The sequence below is a fragment of the Mauremys mutica genome, chromosome 1 (assembly GCF_020497125.1).
Source record: "Mauremys mutica isolate MM-2020 ecotype Southern chromosome 1, ASM2049712v1, whole genome shotgun sequence".
In the NCBI taxonomy this organism is placed as follows: Eukaryota; Metazoa; Chordata; order Testudines; family Geoemydidae; genus Mauremys; species Mauremys mutica.
In genome coordinates this window covers 332,872,883-332,898,470 of record NC_059072.1, presented here as the reverse complement: position 1 = coordinate 332,898,470, position 25,588 = coordinate 332,872,883, and the positions used below count along the sequence as shown (strand labels likewise).

Here is a 25,588-nt window from a genome sequence, read left to right as displayed (position 1 = left end):
TTTGGAGCGGATCAGTAGGTGGGAAGAGTTACTACCTAGTTGTTGGGCGGACCAGAAGTGAGGCGCTTAGTTTTATGGCCTGTGTTATTCAGAAGGTCAGGCTAGATCACTATGTCCCTTCTGCCTTGGAATCTATGAAACCCCTAGTGCCATTGTACTCCACCAGAGTTTTGCCATTGACTTCTGCGGGGCCAGCTATTTCACCCCTGGATTCTGTTTCTGCCTATGCAAATTATGTACTGTTTGACCTTGGTCAAATGCCTCTGTCTGCCCATGTAAACCTTGTTTCAGAGCATAAAACAACCTCCTGCTGAGGGTTCATAAGAACTGTCTCTAAGGGCAAGTTATTCCATAACTATCCACTACAGTATTCTTTGCCTCTTTCTGTTAAGTATGTAGTACTGGACATAATCAGAGATTGGATAGTGGACTTGATGGGCCACTTGATCTGCAAATTCCTGTGTTCCTAGATGGGTATATTGACTGTACCTTTCTTGTAAGGGTGTTGAATTAATTGTTTGCAAATTTCTTTGACATCCTTGAATGAAAAGCATTACAGTCGAACCCATTTATCTCGACCTCGGTTAACTTGCCAATCCTATTAAGTCGACGTTTTACAAGTGGAACCGCCAAACTCCCTCTTTGTCTTATGGGTTTCTCATCCCTTATGTCGATTCCCCGAACCCTAATATCTCGAGCCCGGCTCCCCGCGTCCCCGACCCACCGTGTCCCCAGCCGCCTGCTCCCCGGCTCTCCAGCCGCGCGGTTCCCCAGCCGCCCGCTCCCCGCGTCCCCAGCCGCCCGGCTCCCCGCGTCCCCGACCCACCGTGTCCCCAGCCACCCGGCCCCGCATACCCGGTCCCTGCCCGGCCCCGCCCGGCCCCGCATACCTGGTCCCCGCTTCGCCTGCCGCCCACCCGCCCGGCTCCGCTTCGCCGGTCCCCGCTTCGCCGCCCGCCCGTCCGCCCGGCTCCGCTTCGCCGCCCGCCCGGCCCCGCATACCCAGTCCCTGCCCGGCCCCGCCCGCCCGCCCGGCCCCGCATACCCGGTCCCGGCCCGGCCCCGCCGCCCGGCCCCTCATACCCGGTCCCTGCCCGGCCCCGCCCGGCCCCGCTTACCTGGTCCCCGCTTCGCCGCCCGCCCGTCCGCCCGGCTCCGCTTCGCCGCCCGCCCGGCCCCGCATACCTGGTCCCTGCCCGTCCCCGCCCGCCCGGCCCCGCATACCTGGTCCCCGCTTCGCCTGCCGCCCGCCCGCCGGCTCCGCTTCGCCGGTCCCCGCTTCGCCGCCCGACGTCCGCCCGGCCCGCTTCGCCGCCCGACCGTCCGCCCGCCCCCGCTTCGCCGCCCGCCCGCCCGGCCCCGCATACCCGGTCCCTGCCCGTCCCCGCCCGCCCGCCCCGCATACCTGGTCCCCGCTTCGCCTGCCGCCGCCCGCCCGGCTCCGCATACCCGTTCCCTGCCCGGCCCCGCCCGCCCGCCCGTCCCCGCAGACCCGGTCCCTGCCCGTCCCCGCTGCCCGGCGCGTCCCCGCTTCGCCTGCCGCGCGCCTGCCTGGCTCCGCTTCGCCGGTCCCCGCTTCGCCGCCCGCCCGTCCGCCCGGCTCCGCTTCGCCGCCCACCCGCCCCCGCATACCCGGTCCCTGCCCGGCCCCGCCCGCCCGCCCGGCCCCGCATACCCGGTCCCTGCCCGGCCCCGCCGCCCGGCCCCGCATACCCGGTCCCTGCCCATCCCCGCCCGCCCGGCCCCGCATACCCGGTCCCTGCCCGTCCCCGCCCGCCCGGCCCCGCATACCCGGTCCCTTCCCGTCCCTGCCCGGCCCCGCATACTTGGTCCCCGCGTCGCCCTCCGCCCGCCCGCCCGGCTCCGCTTCGCCGTTCCCCGCTTCGCCGTCCGCCCGTCCGCCCGGCTCCGCTTCGCCGCCCGCCCGCCCCCGCATACCCGGTCCCTGCCCGTCCCTGCCCGCCCGCCCGGCCCCGCATACCCGATCCCTGCCCGTCCCCGCCGCCCGGCCCCGCATACCCGGTCCCTGCCCGTCCCCGCCCGCCCGGCCCCGCATACCCGGTCCCTGCCCGTCCCCGCCAGCCCGCCCGGCCCCGCATACCCGGTCCCTGCCCGTCCCTGCCGCCCGGCCCCGCATTCCCGGTCCCTGCCCGTCCCCGCCCGCCCGGCCCCGCATACCCGGTCCCTGCCCGTCCCCGCCCGCCCGGCCCCGCATACCCGGTCCCTGCCCGTCCCCGCCGCCCGGCCCCGCATACCCGGTCCCTGCCCGTCCCCGCCCGCCCGGCCCCGCATACCCGGTCCCTGCCCGGCCCCGCCTGCCCGCCCGGCCGCGCCTAGCCGTTCGCTGCCCGGTCCCGCCCGGCCCCGCAGCCCCGGTCCCCGCGTCGCCTGCCGCCCGCCCGCCCGGCTCCGCTTCGCTGGTCCCCGCTTCGCCGCCCGCCCGTCCGCCCGGCTCCGCTTCGCCGCCCGCCCGCCCCGCAGACCCGGTCCCTGCCCGTCCCTGCCCGCCCGCCCAGCCCCGCATACCTGGTCCCCGCTTCGCCTGCCGCCCGCCCGCCCGGCCCGCTTACCCGGTCCCCGCTTCGCCTGCCGCCCGGCCCCGCTTACCTGGTCCCGCTTCTTTGGCTGCCCGGCTCCGGGTCCCCGTCCACGGCCGCCCGCCCGGCTTCCCTGTCCCGCTTCGCCGGATCCAGCCACGTGTAGGCAGCGTGTATAAGACGGTTATCTCGATTCACTGCGCATGTGCTGAGTTCACGTAGTACGTGATCACGGTCCGTATGGTCGTTCACTCCCATGCCAGTTCACTCATTCTTGTTGATCTTGTCTGAAGGATCTGTTTATTTTTTCCCTTCTAAAAATGTCTGGAGGTGTTAAGAGAAAACTGGACAATCAGTCAATAGAGAAAAAGTATGAAATCATACTGCAGCTAGAAAAAGGAAGAAAACCGGCAGACCTTAGTCGTCAGCATGGCATTCCAGCAAACACCATTTCAGGATGTAAAAAGAAGGCCAACGTGATAAAGCAAATGTACGAGAAGTCTGTCTTTGATCCAGCAAGAAAAAAACTTAGAGTGGCTGAGCACAAAGATGTCGACGATGCACTGTTTCAATGGTTCACAAATACGCGAGCAACAAAGCTTCCCGTCAATGGTCCCTTGCTGATGGAGAAGGCGGACATCCTTGCTGCAAAGCTAGGACACCCTGACTTTAAAGCAAGTCAGGGGTGGGTGGATCGTTTCAAAAAGAGGCACAACATTGTCTTCAAAGCAATTTGTGGAGAGAGCGCTGCGGTTCAACAGGAACAAGTGGATTCATGGCTGAAGACTCAAATGCGCACAATTTTGGATACCTATGAGACTCGGAACATTTTTAATGCTGATGAAACTGGGCTGTTTTGGAAATGCCTTCCAGACAAGACTATGGCGTTTCGTGGGGAGGCTTGTCACGGTGGAAAAAAGTCGAAGGACCGACTTACAGTGCTAGTTGCTGCTAACATGGATGGAAGCCAAAAACTCCCGCTCTACGTTATAGGAAAGTCCAAGAATCCCAGATGCTTTAAGCAGACCAAAGTTCTCCAATGTGATTACGATGGCCAGCCAAGCGCCTGGATCACAGGAGATCTATTCAGTGCATGGGTGAAAAAGTGGGACAGGAAGTTCCAAGCAGAGAAAAGGAAGGTGGCACTGATCGTGGACAACTGTAGAGCTCATCCGGATGTTCCTGGTCTCAAGGCCATTAAGATCTTTTATCTCCCACCTAACACAACCAGTAAGCTCCAACCAATGGACCAGGGGATAATCCAAGTGCTTAAGGTGTACTACAGGAAAATGTTGATGCGCCAATACCTGCTCCATGATGAAAAGAAGGCACAGTACACCCCTTCCCTTCTAGATGCAATGAACTTCCTGAGATCAGCCTGGAATGACGTGAAGAAGGAAACAATCTCAAACTGCTGGATGCACTGCGTCATTCAGGATATTTCCGATGATGAGTTTCAGGCACAGTGCCGTGCAGCTGCAGAAGAACTCGCGGAAGTGGCGGGAAAATCAAGCCTTACAGATGCTATCTTGGAAGAGGAGGCACAGGAGTTAGCCATCACTGTCCAGGAATTCCGAGATTACATAGAAATCGACAAAGACGTCGTTACTGATGGCGTGATCACCGATGAAGACATTGTATCAAGTGTGCAGTCAGCACAGGCAAGCACATCTGCATGCGGCAATGACAAAGAAGATGAAGAAGATGCGGACGAAGATTTGGAACCAATTCCCTCAGCTGCTGAGGTGGTAGAAATGCTACAGAAAATTCGACTGTATGGTTCTTTTGTAGGAGATGAAACTGTTTTAGACAGCATAAATAATATTGAAGCATTTGTTTTCAAGCAGACTGTTAAAGGCAAAAAGCAACAAAGCATTTTAGACTTTGTAAAGAAACCATAGTAACCGCGTGTACGATACTTTTCAGAGCTGTGTCAGAGTGAAATGACTCGCAAATTTAATTTTGACACTGGTTAGCTTTTTGTAAAAACGAACTACACCCCGCACGTTTTTTGTGATTTTGTGATTTTGTGAGCGATCTTTGTGTTTGCAATGTTGGAGAATATAATAAAGGTTTGTATCAAGAATCGACGGTGGTTTGTATTGTATACTGGTAAACAAAAAAACTGCGCTCCAAAAAAACTGAATGCAAAGACCTACGAGAAGGTCTCCAAAGCCATGATACAGACATGTAAACTTTTATTCTTAATATACTGGTAAATCTCTGCTGTTAGTTGGTGCACATATGCCTTTTGTTGTTAGCAAACATGTATGTACATTTTTATAGCATGCCGATCGCTTCATCAAACAAATCGCGGCAACGCTGTTGTGTACAAAAAACCTCCAAAAACATGTGCATGTACATTCTCATTTATTAACGCACATCATGTACATAAAGAAATTTCAAGCACATGTTAATGTATTGCCGCCATATTGGTTTTTGTTTATCTCGATCATCGGTTATCTCGACGCTTTTTGGCAAACCCCTAGGCCAGCGACATAACAGGGTTCAACTGTATATACATGCAAATAATAATTGACTTTAGTTTTAATTTGATGACTTAGGTTTTTTTTTTCAAGATGCTGTACTCGGAATCTCAGATTTATGGGACAGTTTATTCCTTTGGTGTTATTCCTTCTATTAATGTATACATACATCTATCTATCTATCTGTATATCTTTTAGAAGCAGCTGTTACAGTGATAGGTCAACCAAATCAGTACAGTAATAATTAGTACAAAGTTCATTGGACAAGAGTAATGATGCCCATTAGTTTTAGAATTTGTTTTTAAATTCAAAAAGGGAAATCTAGCTTCATTCTACAAAATGAGAGATTATTACTCGAGAAATTCTTTTTAAAACATTCTCAGAATAAATCTTAGATGCTCAAAGCACTTCCCATTGATTTTGACCATCAGTGAGAAGATGTAATTAATGATTTCAACAGTTTGAGATAGATGGTGATGTAAGAACATTATTATTTTCTCCACACTCTCAATTATCTCTTTCTCTCTCTTTTATTATAATATAATATAGTGTGTGTGTATGTATGTATATAGTGTATGTATAGTATAATAGTATAATATAGTGTATGTATATATATGTGTGTATATATATATATATATAATATACACTATAGTATAGTATTCTCTGTGTGTGTGTGTATATATATATATGTATATGTGTGTATATATATGTGTGTGTATATATATATATAATATACTATATACACCTCTACCTTGATATAACGTGACCTGATATAACACGAATTTGGATATAACGCGGTAAAGCAGTGCTCCGGGAAGGTGGGGCTGCGCACTCAGGTGTATCAAAGCAAGTTCGATATAACGCGGTTTCACCTATAACATGGTAAGATTTTTGGCTCCCGAGGACAGCGTTATATCGAAGTAGAGGTGTATATAGTATAGTATATTGGCCACTCAGTAAAGGAAAGTTCAAAGAAAGGTCCAGAGCCTTACTTGTAAAAATCATATTATATATATATGCATTAGTATTGCAAAGTGACACATTGTGGAGGGGTATCGTAAAGATTACCCAGTACTCAGTCATGCAACAGATTATTTTAGCCAAAAAATATCAACAAATGAGATGCCAAAACAAGCCAACTATAATATAATATAATTCCAGTGATATGAACCAGTAATGAAAAGAAAATAAATGTGCCAGGCAGAAGTTCTACCAGCTGTATATTTATGGTTTATCAAAGCTAGGCCACCAAAGTCCAGTGAAGATAGAGAGGGAGTCTTTACACAGCTGAGCAGCCTGAATCCTATAATGAGGTCCGTTGAATTGCATCTGCCAGGATTCTCTCCGATAGTTTATTGGCAGGCTTCTCTTCCCAAAATAAATACTCCTTCCTGGCTTGTCTAATGCATAGTTTGCCAGGAAGAGGATTGCCACATCAGTGCTCTGTCATCAGAAGCGTTCTTCACTGGGACTAATGTGCAGCATTCTGTCTGCGTATCTTGACTTAACCCAGGAAACTATTTCTATATTTATTTAAATGAACATATTCTTTTAATTTCTTGCTATATCCATTGCCCATTCCTAATTCTAAATTCCCTTGTGTATGAAGTACAGTGGTCCTAAATGGTACTGGAACCCTTGTTGCTTGGCATCTCCTTATAATGCCATATGAGTGTATATAAGCTAGCTCTTTCACGATGTCTAGAGCAGGGACCATTTTGTATTCTGAGATTTCACAGCAATGGAATTTGCAGCAGATGATTTATGCTTCATAAGTTAAACTGTCGGTTAACAATAAAAAGTAAGTTTCTCTCATTTGAAGGTTGTGAAGAAAGCCGTTAAAATATGAACTGCTTCGAGTGGTCTCCAGAGTCTGAATGCAAGGCACATGAAAGTGACAACTCTGAGTGTTGTGAACAGCCTCATTCAACTCAGTGTGTTGTTAACGCTGAAGACAAATAGTGATTATTTTATACCAATATTAACTTTTTTACTGATGATTATAAAGAGAAGCATTCATCTTATATGTGTATAATTGTTATATGCCACAACGGATATTGGTACACTGGGAAATGTGGCAAGTGGTTGTAAGACAGTAGGAGTTCAAGTCTCCATCACAAATCTCAATTTCTTTCCTCGTGGGAGATGGGGAAAAAGAGAGACATCCATTCTATAGTGCCCAAGTCCCTCTTGTGCCAAACGTTAAAACAATCTCCCTTGCTTTTATAGATGCTAAATGCTTCAGCCATGTCCAACCAGCTGTCAAGATGTGTAGCTTTCTTCTCACAAACTTATTCAATGCAGGTGTGTCCTTGAACTGGGCTTCATGAGGCCTTGGTTCTATTCCTGGCTGTGCCACAGACCCGCCATGTGGCCTTGGGCAAGTCACTTCACCTGTGTTTGCCCTTGCCTGTCCTATTTAGAATGCAAGCTCTTTGGGACTTGGTCTGTCTAACTATGTGTTTGCATAGTGCCTAGCACATAAGGGCCCCAATCTCAGTTCAGGTCTCTAGTTGCTACCTTAAATACCAATAACAAATCAGAATATCAGTGGAAAATGACACTTTAGGGAACAGCATAACATTTAATACAATATCAAAATGAATAAGACAGGAAATACTATATAGTACCGACTGTCATATTTAATTCAATAAAAGCTCAGGGGAGTCACACTGGCATGGAGGTATTTTGGTAAGGTCTGGCTCTCAAGACTTCTAGTTTTGTAGGCCATACTTCTATTATTTTGTTATCATGTCTGCAGGACATTCTACCATATGCTAAATTTTATTATTTAGTCTTTGTCATAAACACTGTCAGCGGTGGTGTCAGTTGTTCTGTTTTTCAACTTGGTCACTTTGGGCCACCATGTCATCAAACTTGTCGAGTGCTGCTAGTGCTACCTTAGTGTTTCTATTAAGTAGGTATGGCAGTTTGAGAGTTTTGCTTTTTATCACTCACCTTCTGTCCGCAGGGACCACCTGACTGAGAGAGTGACTGTGTGAGCTTTGGGAATGAAATCTTAGTTTTGAAAAAAATCTGTTTGCTGAATTTTTGTTTATATTTTACAGATTAATTTGTCTGGACTATTATAGCCCTTTGGAAGCTTTCATGCTATAATAGCACTGTGTCTTGTCACTTAGGCCTGTGTCTTTGTCACTTGTCTACACTAAGAACGGGGGTCGAACTAGGGTACGCAAATTCAGCTACGTGAATAGCGTAGCTGAATTCGAAGTACCCTAGTTCGAAGTACTCACCCGTCCAGACGCCGCGGAACCGAACTCCGCGGCTCCAAGGTCGACTCCGCCACCGCCGTTTGCAGTGGTGGAGTACCGGAGTCGAACGGAGCGCTTCCGGAGTTCGAACTATCGCGTCTATATTAGACGCGATAGTTCGAACTCCGAAAAGTCGAACTCTCCGCGTCGAACTGGCAGGTAAGTGTAGACTAGCCCTTATTATGTAAAGCTACCAGAGCGTTCCTCATTCATATCTGTCTTATTCACATTAGCTCTGCCCATCCTCCCTACCTGCCAAGATCCAAATGTGGAATGCAATGTATGTGGTAAAGACCAGAAATGAGGGAACAAACAATTATTTATGCAGGAAACTTAAAATGCTTTGCTATTAATTCCTTTAAGGTAAATAAAATGTTGTATAATCAGTTTTTTTATTCTTTATTTCTGAGGTGAATAATTTACAACAATAAAAATGGGGGGACACCAAATCTGTGTGAGAGATACATAACTTTGCAACTGAAGTCAGTGACGTGACTCAGAATGAGGCTCGTATAAAAAGTCTTCCTCTGGCTGTTGTGTCTAAGCCTGAAAATGAATGATTTCTCATAGAAATTTTAGCAAAAAGATTGAGTACAGTTTTTTTTAAGTGGTATTGCATGGCAAAAAGATAAATACATTAAGATAGCAAAAGAAATGAATAGATCCTTCCTAGCCAAAACCTAATGAGTGACTTACATGCCACATAACCCCTTAGCTTTGAGGTTAAGTAAGGTTTAAATAATGCACAGGCATTTTTGTTTGCCTTCTGCATTGGAGTGAATTTCACTCTAAGGCAGGGGTTCCCAAACTTGGTTCGCGGCTTGTTCAGGCCCCTGGCAGGCCGTGAGACGCTTTGTTTACCTAAGCATCTGCAGGTGTGGCTGCTTGCAGCTCCCAGCGGCCACGGTTCGCTGTTCCTGGCCAATGGGAGCTGCGGGAAGCGGCGTTGGCCAGGCCACCGCTTCCCGCAGCTCCCGTTGTCTGGGAACAGTGAACCACAGCCACTGGGAGCTGTGAGAAGCCGTACTTGTGGACGCTCAGGTAAATAAAGCATCTCGCGGCCCGCCAGGGGCTTACCCCGAACAAGCTGTGAACCAAGTTTGGGAACCCCTGCTCTAAGTGAACAAACAATGGAAAAAATGAAAGCTATCACATAATTAGAGCTTCCAGGTTAAGTGTAAGAGGATAAACATGATAGTTGCCAATTTTATATATTTTGTAACTTTTTTCAGCTTTTCTTTTGGATTATTCCCTTAACTGGCGTGGCTAGATGATCAGAGGAATTGCTGAAATGACTAAGCTATCTATTTATGCACATAACTAGTCTATGTAGTCATGTTCCTAACACTGTTACCTTTGTCTTCTCCCCAATTCTGCCAGATTGTTTTACTTCCAGTTGTTGCATCTTGTCTGAAATTAGATTGTAAACTCTAAATTTCAGGGAAAACAAATACCAGGAATCCTATGTATGCAGCATGAGTACTTTATTTTATATTGACAAATATAATTAAGTTTTAATTATTTATGATGATGCTTCATAATACATTGGGAAATGTTTTGTAGTATACTTTATAAAAGCAAAGAAGCATTTGTAAGTGGAGCCTTATCTGCACTCTGCCGTTAAACCTTCTTTGACAACTGTGATTAAACCGCTGGGTTTTTATCAGGTTTGTAGATTAGCAAAGTGAGATTTACTGAAGTTGTACTGTCACTGCCAACTTTCTTTAAATATTATATATGAAAAAGAGACATATTTGAATATTTACATTTGACATTTCAGATCCAGAATGCCAATGATGTGTTAATAGCACCGCTGGAAAAGTTTCGTAAAGAACAAATAGGTGCAGCAAAAGTAAGAAACCAATTCTTATTTATTTTATATTTGCTTGAAGTTCACGTTATGTTGATTGTTAGATTACAAACATTTTAAAGTAATGATACCATTGTTCTCAGTGTATTTGTGTATTGATAAATTGGACTTAGTTCTTTGCTTCAGAGGAATGGAACATTTTAGAAGGGACATTTTAAGGTTCTGGATATATTGCATACCTCAGGCACTAACAGAACCTTTTGTTTTGCAGCAAATCTGCCATATCCTTTAGTTGCCTTTATTTTCTGTATTTAGGTTTAATTCACTCCGATATGGAAAACCAAAAAGTAACTGAGAAATATTGTAGACACTCAGTTTTTACTAGCCCAGAGTCATTGTAATGTGCATTGTGAACATCTCCAATGTTCCTATCCTAGCAGCTGAAAAAGCAGCGAAGGCAGGAACTCTGAGAGAACTTTTTACAGTTTTGTCTGCCCTATACTCATTGGCTGTTTGCTTCAGTCCTCTCCTTCCCCCTCCATCACAGTCTCTTCACCTCAGCTTCATTCCCCACCTGCCACTTTTACCCCCTTTTCCCCTGTCCTGGCCCCTCACCCTACTTCCCTTCCCCTTTCTTTCCATTTTTCTTAATCCCTCCTAAGTAAATCCAATGTCACCTCTTTCCCCTCACAAGTATGGAAATAACGTGATGTTTTCTGCTTGTGTGTTACATCCCTCCCCCACCTTGTGTCTATAATGTCAAGTTAGATAGCAAGCTCTTTGGGGGTAGAGACCATTTACTACGGTGTTTTCACAAGGCCTAGCACAATGGGGCCCTGTTCTTGGTTGTCCCTTAAGCACTGCCATAAGAAACATCAGTAATAATAATTTTGTGCATCTGGAAAACTACAAAAACTTAAATAATAGATAAACAAAACTGATGGAGGAAAGGAGAAACCAAAAAAGAGTGGTTTTAAGATGGGAGGAGAAACAGTCAGATGAACTGATTCACCTCCAACTCCTTACAAAGAGGCCTATCTCCCCTCTGGGCGCAGCAGAGGAGGCGAATGACAAAGCCGCTGATTGTGGCTCCTTCATTCTCAGAGCTCAGTGTGCTTTGGCCATGTCTCCTTCGGCCTTTGCCCCTCTCTGGGTTTCAGTGTCCAGATATTTCTTCTATATGGAGAATCTCTAGTCGGTGGTTTAAGACATCTATATAATTGGCAGAGCAGCACAAAGAGCTGTAGCAAGGCTCAATATTGAGCCCAGGGAACCTGGGGGTGCATTCAGAAAAGGAGTTTCCTAGGTGTAGTCTCTCAACCTAGAAAGCCCTATTTCCAGTTCAATGCAGAATTCTTAAGGTGCACAGAACTCTGCTGATTAGTTGCCTTGGAGAGTCTTAAAGGTGCATATAGTTAATAAGGTGCATATTCTGGTACCAGACAGTGCTCCCTGAGTACATGTACTGCTTCTGAAATATTGTACCCTTGATTTAAAACTTTGCAGACAGATTATCTGGGAAGTCTTTCAATTTTTAATATTGCTTTGGTTTGAAGAAACCATTCTAGTTTTGTTTAGTTCTTGTATAAAGAGCATAACGTGGTGGGCCTATAAAATAGATAATAGGGCTTGCACTCTTTCTGCATCAGAGCAGAGTCACAGGAGGAGAAAATATATATGGTAAGAGGAGAAATGGAGAATGTAAGTGATAATATTTGAGTGTTTTCTGTACTACTCCTGTGAGTGTTGCAGAGAGATGGAGAACCCTCTGTACAGGAACTCAGCACATGTTTAGATCAAATTCCTGCTGTGGACTTGTGTTCAGACTTCTGTGGACAAAGAAGATGTTTCCTTCCCTCATGTTTGATATTTTTTTTGTGTACAGCGGCATGCTTTCCTCACCACACCTATGTCTTGCTATGTAGATACAGAACATGGAAATTTGTTTTTAACTATGCTGCAGATAATAGAGTGTAATGCCACCTGAAAATGCTTTCTATTTTTTTAACAGTTTTCATTCCTACATGCATTGACAGTTGTTTGATTCTTTGTGTTGCTATTTTATTTTGTAATAACATAGCTTCAGGGACGTGATTGCCTCTTCTATAGAGACTCACTGTGTTGCTGACAGTGTCTGGAGAAGCTAATCAAGACTCTATCCAGAGGTCATTAACATGGCTTCTTAGTCAGGGTGCGGAGGTCATTGTAGAGCAATGTGCAGCACTCACTGTCCCCTTTAGATATATGCAATCAGTGACTCTGTAGACAGTTAATACTTCCGTGTTTGGGGATTGCTCACTCCCGTTTGCTGTTGCCATGAACAGTAACACCAGACACTTTGTATAGGGCTCTACCTGGGCAGAGCACTTTACAAACATTAATTAATTCTTACAGCGTTCCTGCTGGATAGGCATTTGTCCCCATTTCATAACTGGGGGAAAGGGACATGCAGAGGTCAAGAGAATTGCCCAAGCCACACAACAACTTAGTGGCTGAGCTAAGACTGGAACCCAGATCTTCCAACTCAGTCTTGTGCCTAATCCATTAGACCAGGGGTCGGCAACCTTTCAGAACTGATGTGCCGAGTCTTCATTTATTCACTCTAATTTAAGGTTTTGCGTGCCGGTAATACATTTTAACGTTTTTAGAAAGTCTCTCTCTATAAGTCTATAAACTATTGTTGTATGTAAAGTAAACAAGTCTTTTAAAATGTTTAAGAAGCTTCATTTAAAATTAAATTAAAATGCAGATCTTATCAGTTTAGTGTGGTGGTTCTTAACCTGGGGTGCACGCACCTCCTAGGGCAGGGCCGGTGCAAGGATATTTTGCACCCCAGGCAAAACTTCCACCTTGCGACCCCTCCCCTTGCACATGTGTTCATTGAGGGGAAAATCCCAACGAGCCTTTATAGACCTCAGGGGCCAGCCTGCCCAGGGGCCAGCCGTGCCCAGGGGCTGCTCCCCAGACCAGGTCCCCCCTCCCCGCGCCCTGAGCTTCCCTGGAGGGTGCACAGCCCCCCTGCAAGCCCTCCCCTCCCCACCCCACCCAGGTGGCCTCCGCCCCGAGTCCACTCACTGCCTTTGCCGGGCTTGGGCTGCTGCAGCAGCTCGGCAGGGAGAAGCTGCCTTCCGGAGGCACCGGAGAGCCAGAGCATCCCGCTTGCGGCAGCAGCGAGCCCCAGCCATGGAGGAGCCGGTGCGGTGCAGGGGGGGCGGCAGCCCTGCAAAGGTGGTGGTGCCGCTAGTGGGGAGCAGCTGCGCCCTCCCACCCCTCCCGCCCAGGCTGCGGCTCGGCGCCCTCTTGGGGGCTCCTGCAGGCTGTATGCAGGTGCCAGCCCCCATGCGCCCCCCAGCTCCCCCCTCACCTAGGGTTACCATATTTCAACAATCAAAAAAGAGGGGAGAGCCCTGCCTTAGCCCCACCCCCATCCACTCCCTCCCACTTCCCACCCCGATTGCCCCGGTCAGAACCCCCAACACTCCCCTGCTCCTTGTCCCCTGATTGCCCCCTCCTGATACCCCCCCACCCTAACTGCCCCCCTAGGAGCCTACCCCCTACCTGTCCCCTGATTGCCCCAACCCTTATCCACATCCCCGCCCCCAGACAGACCCCCAGGGACTCCCATGCCCCATCCAACCACTCCCTGCCCTCTGACAGGACCTCCAGAACTCCTGACCCATCCAACCCTCCTCCTGCTCCCTGTCCCCTGACTGCTTCTATCCCTCTCCACACCCCTGCCCCCTGACAGCCCCCCCAGAACTCCCGATCCATCCCACCCTCCCCCTTCTCCCTGACTGCGCCCTGGGACTCCCCTTACCATGCCCATGCCAGTCAGATGCTGGCTCCATGTGGAGGCAATACTCCACGTGGAGTGCTGAGGCAGTGGGAGGGGGGGGAGCTGCGGGAGGGGCAGCGGTGAGGGGGGAAACTGGGGGGAGTGCCTGACTGGGCTGCGGCCCAGTGCCCTCCCGGGGGGGCTCCTGCAGCGGATGCATGCGAGCGGTGGTCCCCGTGCGCCCCCCGGCTCTCCCCTCACCGCGCTTAGGCTCTGCGGCTCCCAAGAGCGTGACCCGCCGCTGCCCCTCTGGCAGTAGTCTCAGGGCCCCGCGCTCCGGCGGCTCACACTCCTGGGAGCCGCAGAACCTGAGTGCGGTGAGGGGGGAGCCAGGGGGCACATGGGGACCGCCGCCCACATGCATCCGCTGCAGGAACCCCCCCAGGGAGGCACCCTAACCCTAACCCTGCCGCCAGTCTGGGGTCCCAGCCACCGGCCCCGCTCAGCCTCCTGCCGGCCAGGGGTTCCGTTCACTCAGCCGGCAGCGTGCTGAGCGGGGCTGGCAGCCGGGACCCCGGCTAGCAGCCACGTGCCAGGCAAAATCGGCTCGCGTGCCAAAGGTGGCACACGTGCTGTAGGTTGCCGACCCCAGCATTAGACCTTGTTACCTTTCTTTTGGACCATTAGGTTCCTGGGTTGACACCTCTTAGGCTCAGCCACCAGACAGGAGCTCTACTAGTTGGTTGTTTTAGAAAAATCCAAAATAATTATATTTGTCTTTTCTTCTTCTGCTTTGCCTGAGTTCAACTGTCAGCTTCAATGCTGGGTGGTTCAGACCACCCACATAGTCTACGGTATGATTGGGTCTGATATGAGGTGGACCCGTCAAATGAAATAGTTGCAAAGGGCATTGAGATGAATGAGAGCAGCACAAAGAGGTGATACTTAATTACATTTAATGTTCTTCAAAAAAAAATGAGAACCTCTAACAAGAATGGTAAATCTATAAAGTACAATAGGAATGGGTTAGTAATAAAGGTATGGAAAACTGAGGCTATGTTGCCACTACAAATTACTTCAGCATAATTTACATCGCTCAGGGGTGTGAAACTTACAAAACTCTTTAGTTAATACAGGTTTGCACAGTAGATTTGCAAACTTTTAGTGAACTTTTGGCTGAATGTGGAGTGATCTCTGTATATGTAACAAACTGGAAACCCAGTTTGGACTTTTGTAATGAAAGTTTCACAGCACTCAAAGGATGTTTGTACACAGTGATTTCATTTATACTTGACATCTTCACTGGGCCCTCAAACTCTCTGGATAGTGGTAAAGGTGCCAAAGATGCAAACCTCACCACCTTGTCCTGCAACAGGAAAGTTGCACTTCTTTGAACTTGCTTTTTTCTAACATAAACTCACAGCAGCATGTACTTTTAAAAAAAAAATCCAAACCCTAACAAAATAAAACAGCCCTATCAAAGAACATAATAAACTGCATGCACAGTTCTCCCCCTGAAGAGAAGATGGGAGAGAAAGCAAATCACAAATGAGAGATGTTAGTCACATTGCTAATGCACTCCTGCAAGTTGCTCCAATACTATGGTGACGTGTGTATAAGAATCTATATAGAATGGAATAGAAAAAAGCAATATATTTAGAGGTAATTTTTGTCTGATTTTTTTTTAAATTAGGCATGCAAAGGTAGGTTAAATTGTGCTCCTAGTTTTCATGCACAATTCCCACAACTGCAAGCACAATTTGAGTAGCTGGGTGTGAAAATGGTTAATCAGTCTTTTTGACCAGAGTTACCTGGTTTGTGCTCCTATATTCTTTTAAAAACATGTTCTAAACATTGTATCATTTTCTTTCTTTATCAGACCTTTTTAATTTGAATTGTTTTACTCCTGTTAAGTTTATAATATGTACCTTGTAGAAGTAGCACCTTGCTCAAATGTGAGCATTATTAGCATCTATATAATGGGAGGTATTAATATCAGTATGAGCTATCAGCTTTTGTCAGAATTCACTGGGGAAGGAAAGGATGTGAGGAAGGGTTTTGAGTATTTAGGGTTTCTTCTTTTTTCTTTCTTTTTAATTACTGGATTTACTTCAGTGGGAGCTGCATGTATACCTAAAGCAGATATAGGCCCACAAAGTTAAAAATAAGGGTTAGGAAGAGGATTTCTGACAGAATTGTGGTAATGGAATTGCACAAATTAGAAAGATTATTGAGGATAAACAGCAAAGAGTCCTGTGGCACCTTATAGACTAACAGACGTTTTGCAGCATGAGCTTTCGTGGATGAATACCCACTTCTTCGGATGCAAGTATTCACCCACGTAAGCTCATGTTGCAAAACGTCTGTTAGTCTATAAGGTGCCACAGGACTCTTTGCTGCTTCTACAGAACCAGACTAACACGGCTACCCCTCTGATACTTGAGGATAAACTATACCCAATATACAGTATAAAGCTGTACATCTGTATTTTATATTCAGTGTCACCATAAACCCAGTGAGTAAAGTTCAAGTGGTTTTCATATATCAAGTGGTTTTCATATATAATATATATTATTGGAATCTCCAATAATAAAGAATAATCCTTTGTAAGACACAAAAACTGTCCCCACAGATCTTGGAAATAAAATATTAGTGTTTGTAACCAAACCAACAGTACACAATCTACGTCCCTTACTGCCCTTCTTGATTATTTATATTACTTGCTCTTCTGTTTTTATTGCACATATTTCAATTCTTCCTTTTCTGTGCACATTCAGTTTAAATAAAACGGAGAACTCTCTAGAGACTACAGAAATCCAGCCTTGCATTAGGTAGCCTGATGATTTACTCCATCTGAGTTGAAAAAATGACCTCTGTAATTATTGTATAAATCATAGGAAAAGCGGAGTGAGCTAACTGGGAAAAAATTTCAGGAACGAAGCAACTTACCTTATTTGGTAAATGTGGTTTGCTGGTCCCCAGCTGGTAACATTGGTGAGATCATTGTGTGATGTGTTGTGTGCGCTAAGGCCAAACTCTCGTGTTTCTTTTTATCTATCAATTACAGTATTTAGCAATATTTGTTCAAATGTTCATTGACTTTTACTACAGACTAAATCAGATCAAAGAGAAAAGAAGAAAACTTAGATTTTTTTAAGAGTTAAAAGAACAGTGTTATTTCCCTTTTTAAAATTTCATGTTTCAGAAAATTGTTATTTCTTCTATCCCAAGGGAATTTCTGTTGTTGTTTTTACTTTAATTCATTCTTAGCTATAAGTATTCCTTTTAACTTGGAAAACAAATTCATGTTCACTGCTGGGATTAATTTACCCCAGCTATATTTCACCGCAGCTCACTTAGTCTAGCCACAGAAGTTACAGTGTAGTTTGTAACTGTCACATTTGTATTGCCCAACAATGTAACACTCATAAAACAAAATGAAAATATAGCTTTTACAGTTACATTATGCAGAAGTTATTAGAGTTTCTTGGCGAGTCACCCTATAGCAGCTGGAAATCCACTATGATTCCGTAAAGAAAGCTAACTTAGTTTAGTTTTAGGATATCCAGTGCAAATGCAAATTGGTTTTTAATGGCGGTAAACAGAAAGATTCCTTAGCATTAGAGAAATGGGCAGAGTCAACGTGTCATGGTAAGCTGGTATCTGAGCAGAGTCAACATTGGGCCTTGTGTGTCCACAAGGTCACCAGTTTTGAAACCCTTTAAGTATCAGTGTGAATCTGAGCTGTGGTAACAAAAGTACATGTCAAGTTATTTTAATTATAAGGCTGTAAGCAATTGCCAGGTGTTTTAAGCTGGCCATGACTTGTCCCCAAAGCCAGGTCACTGTAGGGCTTTTTAAGCTTTTTGTCTTACCTCAATTTGTGCTCGATATGAGGTTGAGGGGACAGAAATTGGACTTCTGTGAGTTCCCCTTGATGGCCAAATGGCTGCTGCCTCTTGACCCTGTTCCTATGCTGACCTAACATTGTGGGCAGTAGAAGCAATAGAGTAGCGCAGTGGAGGCAACAGCTCACCTGGCAGCTGGCACAAAGGAAGAATAGACTCTTCAACACCAGCATCTTCCCTCTGCTGGGGAGAACAGACTTCATGGAGGGAGAGAAGAAGAGGGCTCCAGCCACTCTCCCCACCATTCAACAACAGCTGGTTATTCGTGGAGAGGAGGCACCATGAAGGTGGGGAACTCTTTCAGAAGGAGGAGCAAGGGGGTGAATACTGGAGAGGGAAGTGTGAATCTTAGGGGCTGGGAGGAGGGAAGGTACATGGGGTTCCCTGGTAAGTGGAGAGAAGAAAGAAGGAATCTAAGGATGGTAATGGTGATGGGAGAAGGGTGAAAGGGAAAGAGGCCATGTGGGTAAGAGCATGGGAGAATGGTCAGAACAGAAGAGGGGTGAATGAGAGATAAAGAATAAGCAGAAATGAGACACTCTTTCTCTTAGTATATACATTTTATTTTCAGAAATGGCTTAACCAACCTTTTGATTCTTGTTTCTGTTTTTAATTAAACAAAATTGTTTCTTCATCTAAAAGTGTCCCAGTGCAAAGGTCCAGCCTGGAATCCAGAGCAATATTTTATTGCTGGCTTATAATCATAGCACCATGATGGTGACACAGGAATATGTCATTTTTGTATTTCCTCAAAGTTAGAGAGGTTAAGAGGATTTCTGAAGTTAGAAATCCTTTGCTTTCTATTTTTGTTCAATTTCTTGTAAATTGTTTTAGTCTTGTTCTGTTGGTGCATATTAATAAAATATCCCCTTAATATCATCATCATCATCTGTGACTGCTTGCTAAATTCACCTTGAAAATATTTTTCATCTATTGTATTTAATTATTTGAGTGAATCCTAATAGACCAAGTGGCTAGGCAGCAGTTCTGCAGAGAAGGACCTAGGGGTTACAGTGGACAAGAAGCTGGATATAAGTCAACAGTGTGCCCTTGTTGCCAAGAAGGCTAATGGCATTTTGGGCTGTATAAGTAGGGGCATTGCCAGCAGATCGAGGGACATGATCATTCCCCTCCATTTAGCATTGGTGAGGCCTCATCTGGAGTACTGTGTCCAGTTTTGGGCCTCACACTACAAGAAGGATGTGGAAAAAGTGGAAAAAGTCCAGCGGAGGGCAACACAAATGATTAGGGGGCTGGAGCACATGATTTATGAGGAGAGACTGGGGGAACTGGGATTATTTAGTCTGGAGAAGAGAAGAATGAAGGGGGATTTGATAGCTGCTTTCAACTACCTGAAAGGGGGTTCCAAAGAGGATGGATCTAGACTGTTCTCTGTGGCACCAGATGACAGAACAAGGAGTAATGGTCTCAAGTTGCAGTGGGGAAGGTTTAGATTGGATATTAGGAAAAACTTTTTCACTAGGAGGGTGGTGAAGCACTGGAATGGGTTACCTAGGGAGATAGTGGAATCTCCTTTCTTAGAAGTTTTTAAGGTCAGGCTTGACAAAGCCCTGGCTGGAATGATTTAGTTGGGGATTGGTCCTGCTTTGAGCAGGGGGTTGGACTAGATGATCTCCTGACGTCCCTTGCAACGTTGATATTCTATTCTATGATTCTAGACTTATGGTAAATGCAGCTTCCCTATAAACTGGGTATTGCTCCAATTTTATGATGCTAGAAAGCACATAATTGTGGTCCGCTGCTGAACAAAGGCTGCACAGACACAAGAGGGTTACACAGGAGAACAGAAGCACTTTTGTTGTAAACATTTTGGCTTTAAAAAGGCACCTTTTGATATGAGCTTTAGAATAACAAGTAGAATGTAAAGCTCCAACAGCTTTGACATACTGAGGGAAGGGGAGGGGGGGAAGTTCAGCTGTGCCATCTTTTAACTTGTTGCTTTCCTATAAAAATAAATAAATTACTAAGTGGCAGAGGTGAGGAACTTAGCATGCTTAGGGCAGACATTCCTGATTCCAGCTCCATTTCTGGCACTACCACCCCACTACATTTCTGTTCAGCAGTATGTGGCCACCAGCTCCCAGCTGAGTAATTTTCAGGTTAATTTGGCTGGATGAGTCAAACACTGAATTCATAAGGTTGAGGATGGGAAGTAGTTCTATTCACCATTATTTACAAGACCAACAAAAAAGAGTTTATTGGGGAATGGGATTATATTACCATATATACTCGATCATAAGCCGATTCATTTATAAGATGACCCCCCCCCAAGATGGATAAGTAAAAATGGAAACATTTTATAACCCGTTCATAAGCCCCTATAATTCGGGGGTTGGCAAACTTTGGCTCCTGGGCATCAGGATAAGCTGCTGGCGGACCGAGATGGTTTGTTTACCGCGAGCGTCCGCAGGCACGGAGGTAAACATAAGTAAACAAAGTGTCCCGGTGCGCCAGCTGCTTACCCTGATGGGCCGGGACAGCAACTGGTGGGGAAATTTTTTGGGGGGGAGAAGCTGGGGGTCAGGGGAGTAACCCCTGTGACCAAACCCCACATGACCCCACCCTAGCCCGGGACCCCCACACTCTCCCCATTCCATCCCTTCCCACCTTATCTGGGGAGGGCCATGGGAGGATGTCTCTGGCCTGGGTGGAGCTGCTCTGGCAGGCTGGGCAGTGCAGCCACAGCATGTTCTGGGCTGGGCCGGGCGGCGCGGCCGCAGCATGTTCCAGAGGGCTGGGCTGGGCTGGGCGCAGCGTGCTCCGGTGCCCGGGCAGCGCGGCCACAGCCTGCTCTGGGGGGCAGGGCCGAGCAGCACGGCTGCAGCCTGCCAGCCCCGGAGCTGCAGCTGCTTCAGAGGCTGGGGAGAGAGCAGCGTGGCCAGAAGCCTCTTCCCTTCTGGCTCTGCTGGCTGTGCTGCCTCTCCTTGCCCCATCTGTTGCGGGCAGGGGCTGTGTCCCACCTCTCCCTCTCTATACCCGTTCATAAACCGACTCCCTTCTCTGGTGCCTCCCTTTTTTACTGAAAAAATTTGGCTTATGAACGAGTATATACGGTAGTTTTCTAATCAGATATTACTATTCAGGGGTCCAAAATATTAGACTCTCTATCTGAATAATGTGTTAATCCCTCATTTCTAATACATTTCCTTGTCATCTTGTTTGTTGGGCTGTTTTTTTCTTCAAGTTAGGGATGTATTGAATTTGTTCAGGCCAAACAAGAAACTTAAGCTAAAGGATCTCTGCTTATTTCAGACTTTTCATGGGACCCAATCATTTTACCAAAACAACTCTAGTAACTAGGGAATTTATGCACAGAAATAACACAGAAAGATCAAAATAGCTGTCCTGCAAACCAGCAAAAAGCAGGAAATATGTACTTAAGGACCATGAGTAGTTGAGGCATGTGGCATATCTTTTCTGGTACCTAAAGCAATCATCATTTTGAATTCAGAATTTGCCAACAATTACTACATGTCAGTAGATACATTTCTGAGGTAAGCTTTATCCAGTCTGAAGGCACAGTAAAATACTGAAGTACAGTAACTAATATATCTCTGTGTAGTAATTGCATGTAAGTCCTGACTCTTTAATGGGGAACGTGGAATCCACAAATAGAATCGCCTTAGCAATTTTCTTACTAAACCATATTGTAAATAGGGAATGTATAATATAATTGTGCCAGTTACACATTGCGCAGCAGTAGTGGCAGCTTCCCCTACTCTGCAAGCACCAGGGGTGGGGGCTCAACCCTCGGACCGCCCACGCCACCCCTTCCCCCAAGTCCTCACCCTTAACCCACCTCTTCTTCCCTCTTCCTTCCCCCTTTACTCTGCATGCCACATCCTCACTCCTCCCCCCTCCCTTCCCTGCCCGGGGCAACCAGCTGACTTGCAACGATCAGGGGGCACGAGGGAGGGGGGAGGAGTGAGGCTCCCCCCTTCACCCTCTGCCTCCTGCCCATGGCAATCAGCTGGTTTGCCATCCATAAAAGACCTACTGACTTTTAAGAATAAAAAATTCTATCTGTGGCTGCTGGATGCTTCATAATAACAAATATTATTCACTCCAGGGATCTCATCTTTTGGATAATGTCTTTATTGATAGAGAAATAAATAAACCAAATAGATTATTTGTTCTCTCTGGTATAATTCCCTCCTTCTGTGTGAGACAGTTGAATATTATTTTTCACTCACATAACTTAGTCCATGTCTAAAGTTTAACCTATGTATTTTTAAAAGGCTACTTTATCCCCCTTTCTAGACTTTAAATTTCCACGGTTCAGGTGAGGGCCGTTATGATCCTGTGCAGCCGGGTCAAAAGTATTTTAAAAGCTGGATTGTCTCTGACATCTTAAACATTCCTGTTATGATAGCAAGAGATAAGGAGAATCCCTATAAAGTGTGTATATCTTATATATGGTTTTTATAGGTAGCTGATATGATATGTGGTATGCTGTGACTTCAGCAACTCTCTTCTCTATGCTCAGTGCCTTCAAATGGACATCCTATACTTGTAGAAAGAAACCAAAACTAGCACACTGATGTTCTGTGGGGGGCGGGGGACTTTCCCACCTACTCTGAAACAGTTCACACCTCTCCTGTGGTTTTGCTTTAACAAACAAACAAAAGGCAATCTAAAATCCAATCCTGTACTACTTTTCTAGCTCAGAGTTGCTCAGTCAATCTCCCCCATGCCTCTTGTTCTCTCCTGCATTTTTATTCTCCCCATCTGTTTCCAGGCTTGATATTGTTGGCAGGTGTTGCAGGGCAGAGCTGACTTCACCAACTCTATTCAGGACAGACAAACTCCTTTTGGCCCTAGTTCACACAATCTAACCTGGGATCATTTAAACACATAGGTTTACTTTTTCAGCAATAAGTTTACCAGTGTCTTCCAAACGTGGAAATGTATCTGTTTTGTGCGTGCAAAACATGCATCTTTGCTTGCATAACACAAACTATGTATGCATATGACAACCTATGCACCTAGATTAGCATTTGCTCATGTAATTACCTTGTTCTGCAGTAATAACTGAAGTGAATGTTCATGGTCAGTCACTAATGCTGTGTAATAGCAGCAAACAAATTGCACCAGCTATTTTGTAGTAGACCAATTCTGCTTCTTTGTGTCTGCAAGAAGATGTTTAAATATATGTTATAAAGAGACATCGGGGAAACAAAAATAATGTGCTAATTGTGGCTAGATAGATGAAGAGCTCTGAGTCACCCTCTTTTCCTCTTTCTGCCTCCTCTAATTACTTTATTCTCGCTAACTCCCCCATTCCAGCCATTCTTCATTCTACATCTACCACCAACCGAAAAAATAAAAAAACTTAAAAATAGGTAATTAACAAAGCTGCACCAGTCCCCAGCTTCAACCTTGATCTGTTTTTGTTAGAGTAAATTCTTTTAGGGGTAGCATTGTGTATGGCCCGGGATCTGCAAGTAACTACTTGTCGGAACAGTCTTGCTAGGGTAAAATCACTGAAATAATGAGTTGCACCAAATAAGTAACAGTTCCGATTTTATTAATGACATTTCAAGGAAATCACACATTTGAGAAAGTGCTGCATGTGTGAGGGGGGATCAGTCAGCATTTGAATTGGACAAACTTTGCAAAATATCTCCATGTTCAGAAACATTCAGCATTATCCATCCAGCGCTATAACAGGATCATAACAGCCCTCACCTGAACCAGACTAAATAGCAAAATAATCATAATAATAATTTGTATATATTTTTCAGCAAATACAGGGAATGAATAATCTGAAGAATTTATTCCAGTTAGTTCCACCTTGATCATTGCTGAACTGAAAACACAAAATAAAGTGAAGTTGAGGAACTGCCATTTTAACTTACAATGTTTGGTTACAGTCGCCTACATAGTGAATTAACGGAGATATCATTGGAGAAGGGAGAATGTCCAACCATCATAGAAACCGAAGATCAGGTTCCCATTCACACACAATCCTCTCTCTTCCTTTCTCTGGTTCCTTTATTGCATATGCTTTACTCTGCTCTGTTTTGGTATGAGGGAGGTAGGAGCAGTGTGGAAATGAGTGGAATCTTGATCTCTCTAAAGATGAATTGAAGAGGAGATTTCTGAATATTCATTCTGCTGTTAGTAACACTCACACAGCATAGGGGAGTTAGTGGTGGCAAATAGGCAGGGCAAAGAATGCAGCTGAGCAGATGGAGGGAGAGACAGAGAGAAAAACTGGTAGAGGAGTGTTACGTTCTGCTTCACTCCAGAACAGCAATTCCCACACCACAAGAAAATGAAGCAAGACATGCAGGTAGCTTGTCAATCAAAACATGTACTAACCATAAAGTAGTTAGGACAGCAACAGTCTGAACAAAGCATAACAACAGTCAATAAGCAGATACGTAGCAGCAGGACCTGAGTAGCTGCACACACCCTGCGCTATGCAGATATACACAGCAATTTTCCCCTGCATCCCAAAAGGAACAGGAACACAGAGTTCAAGGATCAGGAACCAGGAAACAGAACAGGAGCAGGAAGGCAATACACAATAGTCATCAGAATTTCCTTCCCTTCTCCGCAAAAGTTCAGCAGTATCTAGCTGGAAGCACCAGGTGATTCCACGGCCATAGGTTATATCTCTGATTCAGCTCAGTTGGCCACATGACATCATCATATGCAGACACAATGTCCTCTTTATTATTTGTTTCCCTTTCAGTAGGCAGTAAATCTCACTGGTTAACAAGGCATTCTCCCTGCGGTGAACGCACATGCCACATTCCATACCCCACCACCCAAAAGATCTTGCCACAAGTATAAAAAATGCTTCCAGACCCTTTCCTAACATACCCTGCTTATCCAGGATAGAATGCATGGAGCCTTGCATGGATATATTTGTTGAAACCCACATATTTCCTAGCCACATTAGTTGGCTTCCAGATCAGCAAAAGGATGGGATGAACCTTTTTCATCTTCATAGACAACTTCTCCCTTATAGCTCAGCTGAAGAAGTAGTAGAAAGGGGTTTCTCCAATATTTTCATGAGGTGTACCCCAAATGTCATATAAAGCATGACTTAATGCAATAGGGAAGGATGTATCTTGACGTTCCTCCAGTATGCAAGGTACACTCTCCTTCAGACTCTCATGCAATCTCTCCACTATCCCATTTCTTTGGTGATGGTACACAGCAGATTTGTAATGTACTGTACCAATATGCATCCTTCTAACTCTCTTGATACAAAAGGAGCATACTCTTGCATCCGACGAAGTGGGCAATCACCCACGAAAGCTCATGCTGCAAAACGTCTGTTAGTCTATAAGGTGCCACATGATTCTTTGCTGCTTTTACAGAACCAGACTAACACGGCTACCTCTCTGATAAAAGGAGCTACGTTATGTGAAACAAGGCTCTCTGGTAGGCCATACACAGTGAATAAAATGGTTACAAGAAATGAGTTCTTTTGAGGTGTTCTGTGAAATTATGACTGCAAAAGGGTAAGATAAGTAATAGTATACTAAAATGGGGCAGAGCACGGCCACCTATGTACTGAGCTAGGCCAAGGAACAAACAAACTGCTACGATCAGCAGGTAACAGTAGTGAAGCAACAGCCTGTAGCCGAATTCGAGAAGCAGGAACCAGGAAACAAAACAGGGCAGCACAACCAGTCATCACAAGGAGGAGAAGGTAAGAGAAACCTAGGAAGTATGAGATACAGCCCAGAGTATGGGAAGGGTAGGAGGTAGTGGGAGGGATATGTTGTGTGTAATTTAGCTGTGCCGCTTTCCTAGAAAAGA

The 25,588-nt window shown here is 46.0% G+C and overlaps 1 protein-coding gene across 1 annotated transcript in view; it reads left to right on the top strand.

Moving 5' to 3' along the window:
- Positions 1 to 25,588, top strand: part of ARHGAP42 (Rho GTPase activating protein 42) — a 259,773-nt gene that overhangs the window by 139,584 nt on the left and 94,601 nt on the right. The window contains exon 4 of the mRNA XM_045019415.1: positions 10,076 to 10,147. Within this exon, the coding sequence (XP_044875350.1) occupies positions 10,076 to 10,147 (72 nt within the window). The remainder of the gene's footprint in view (positions 1 to 10,075; positions 10,148 to 25,588) is intronic.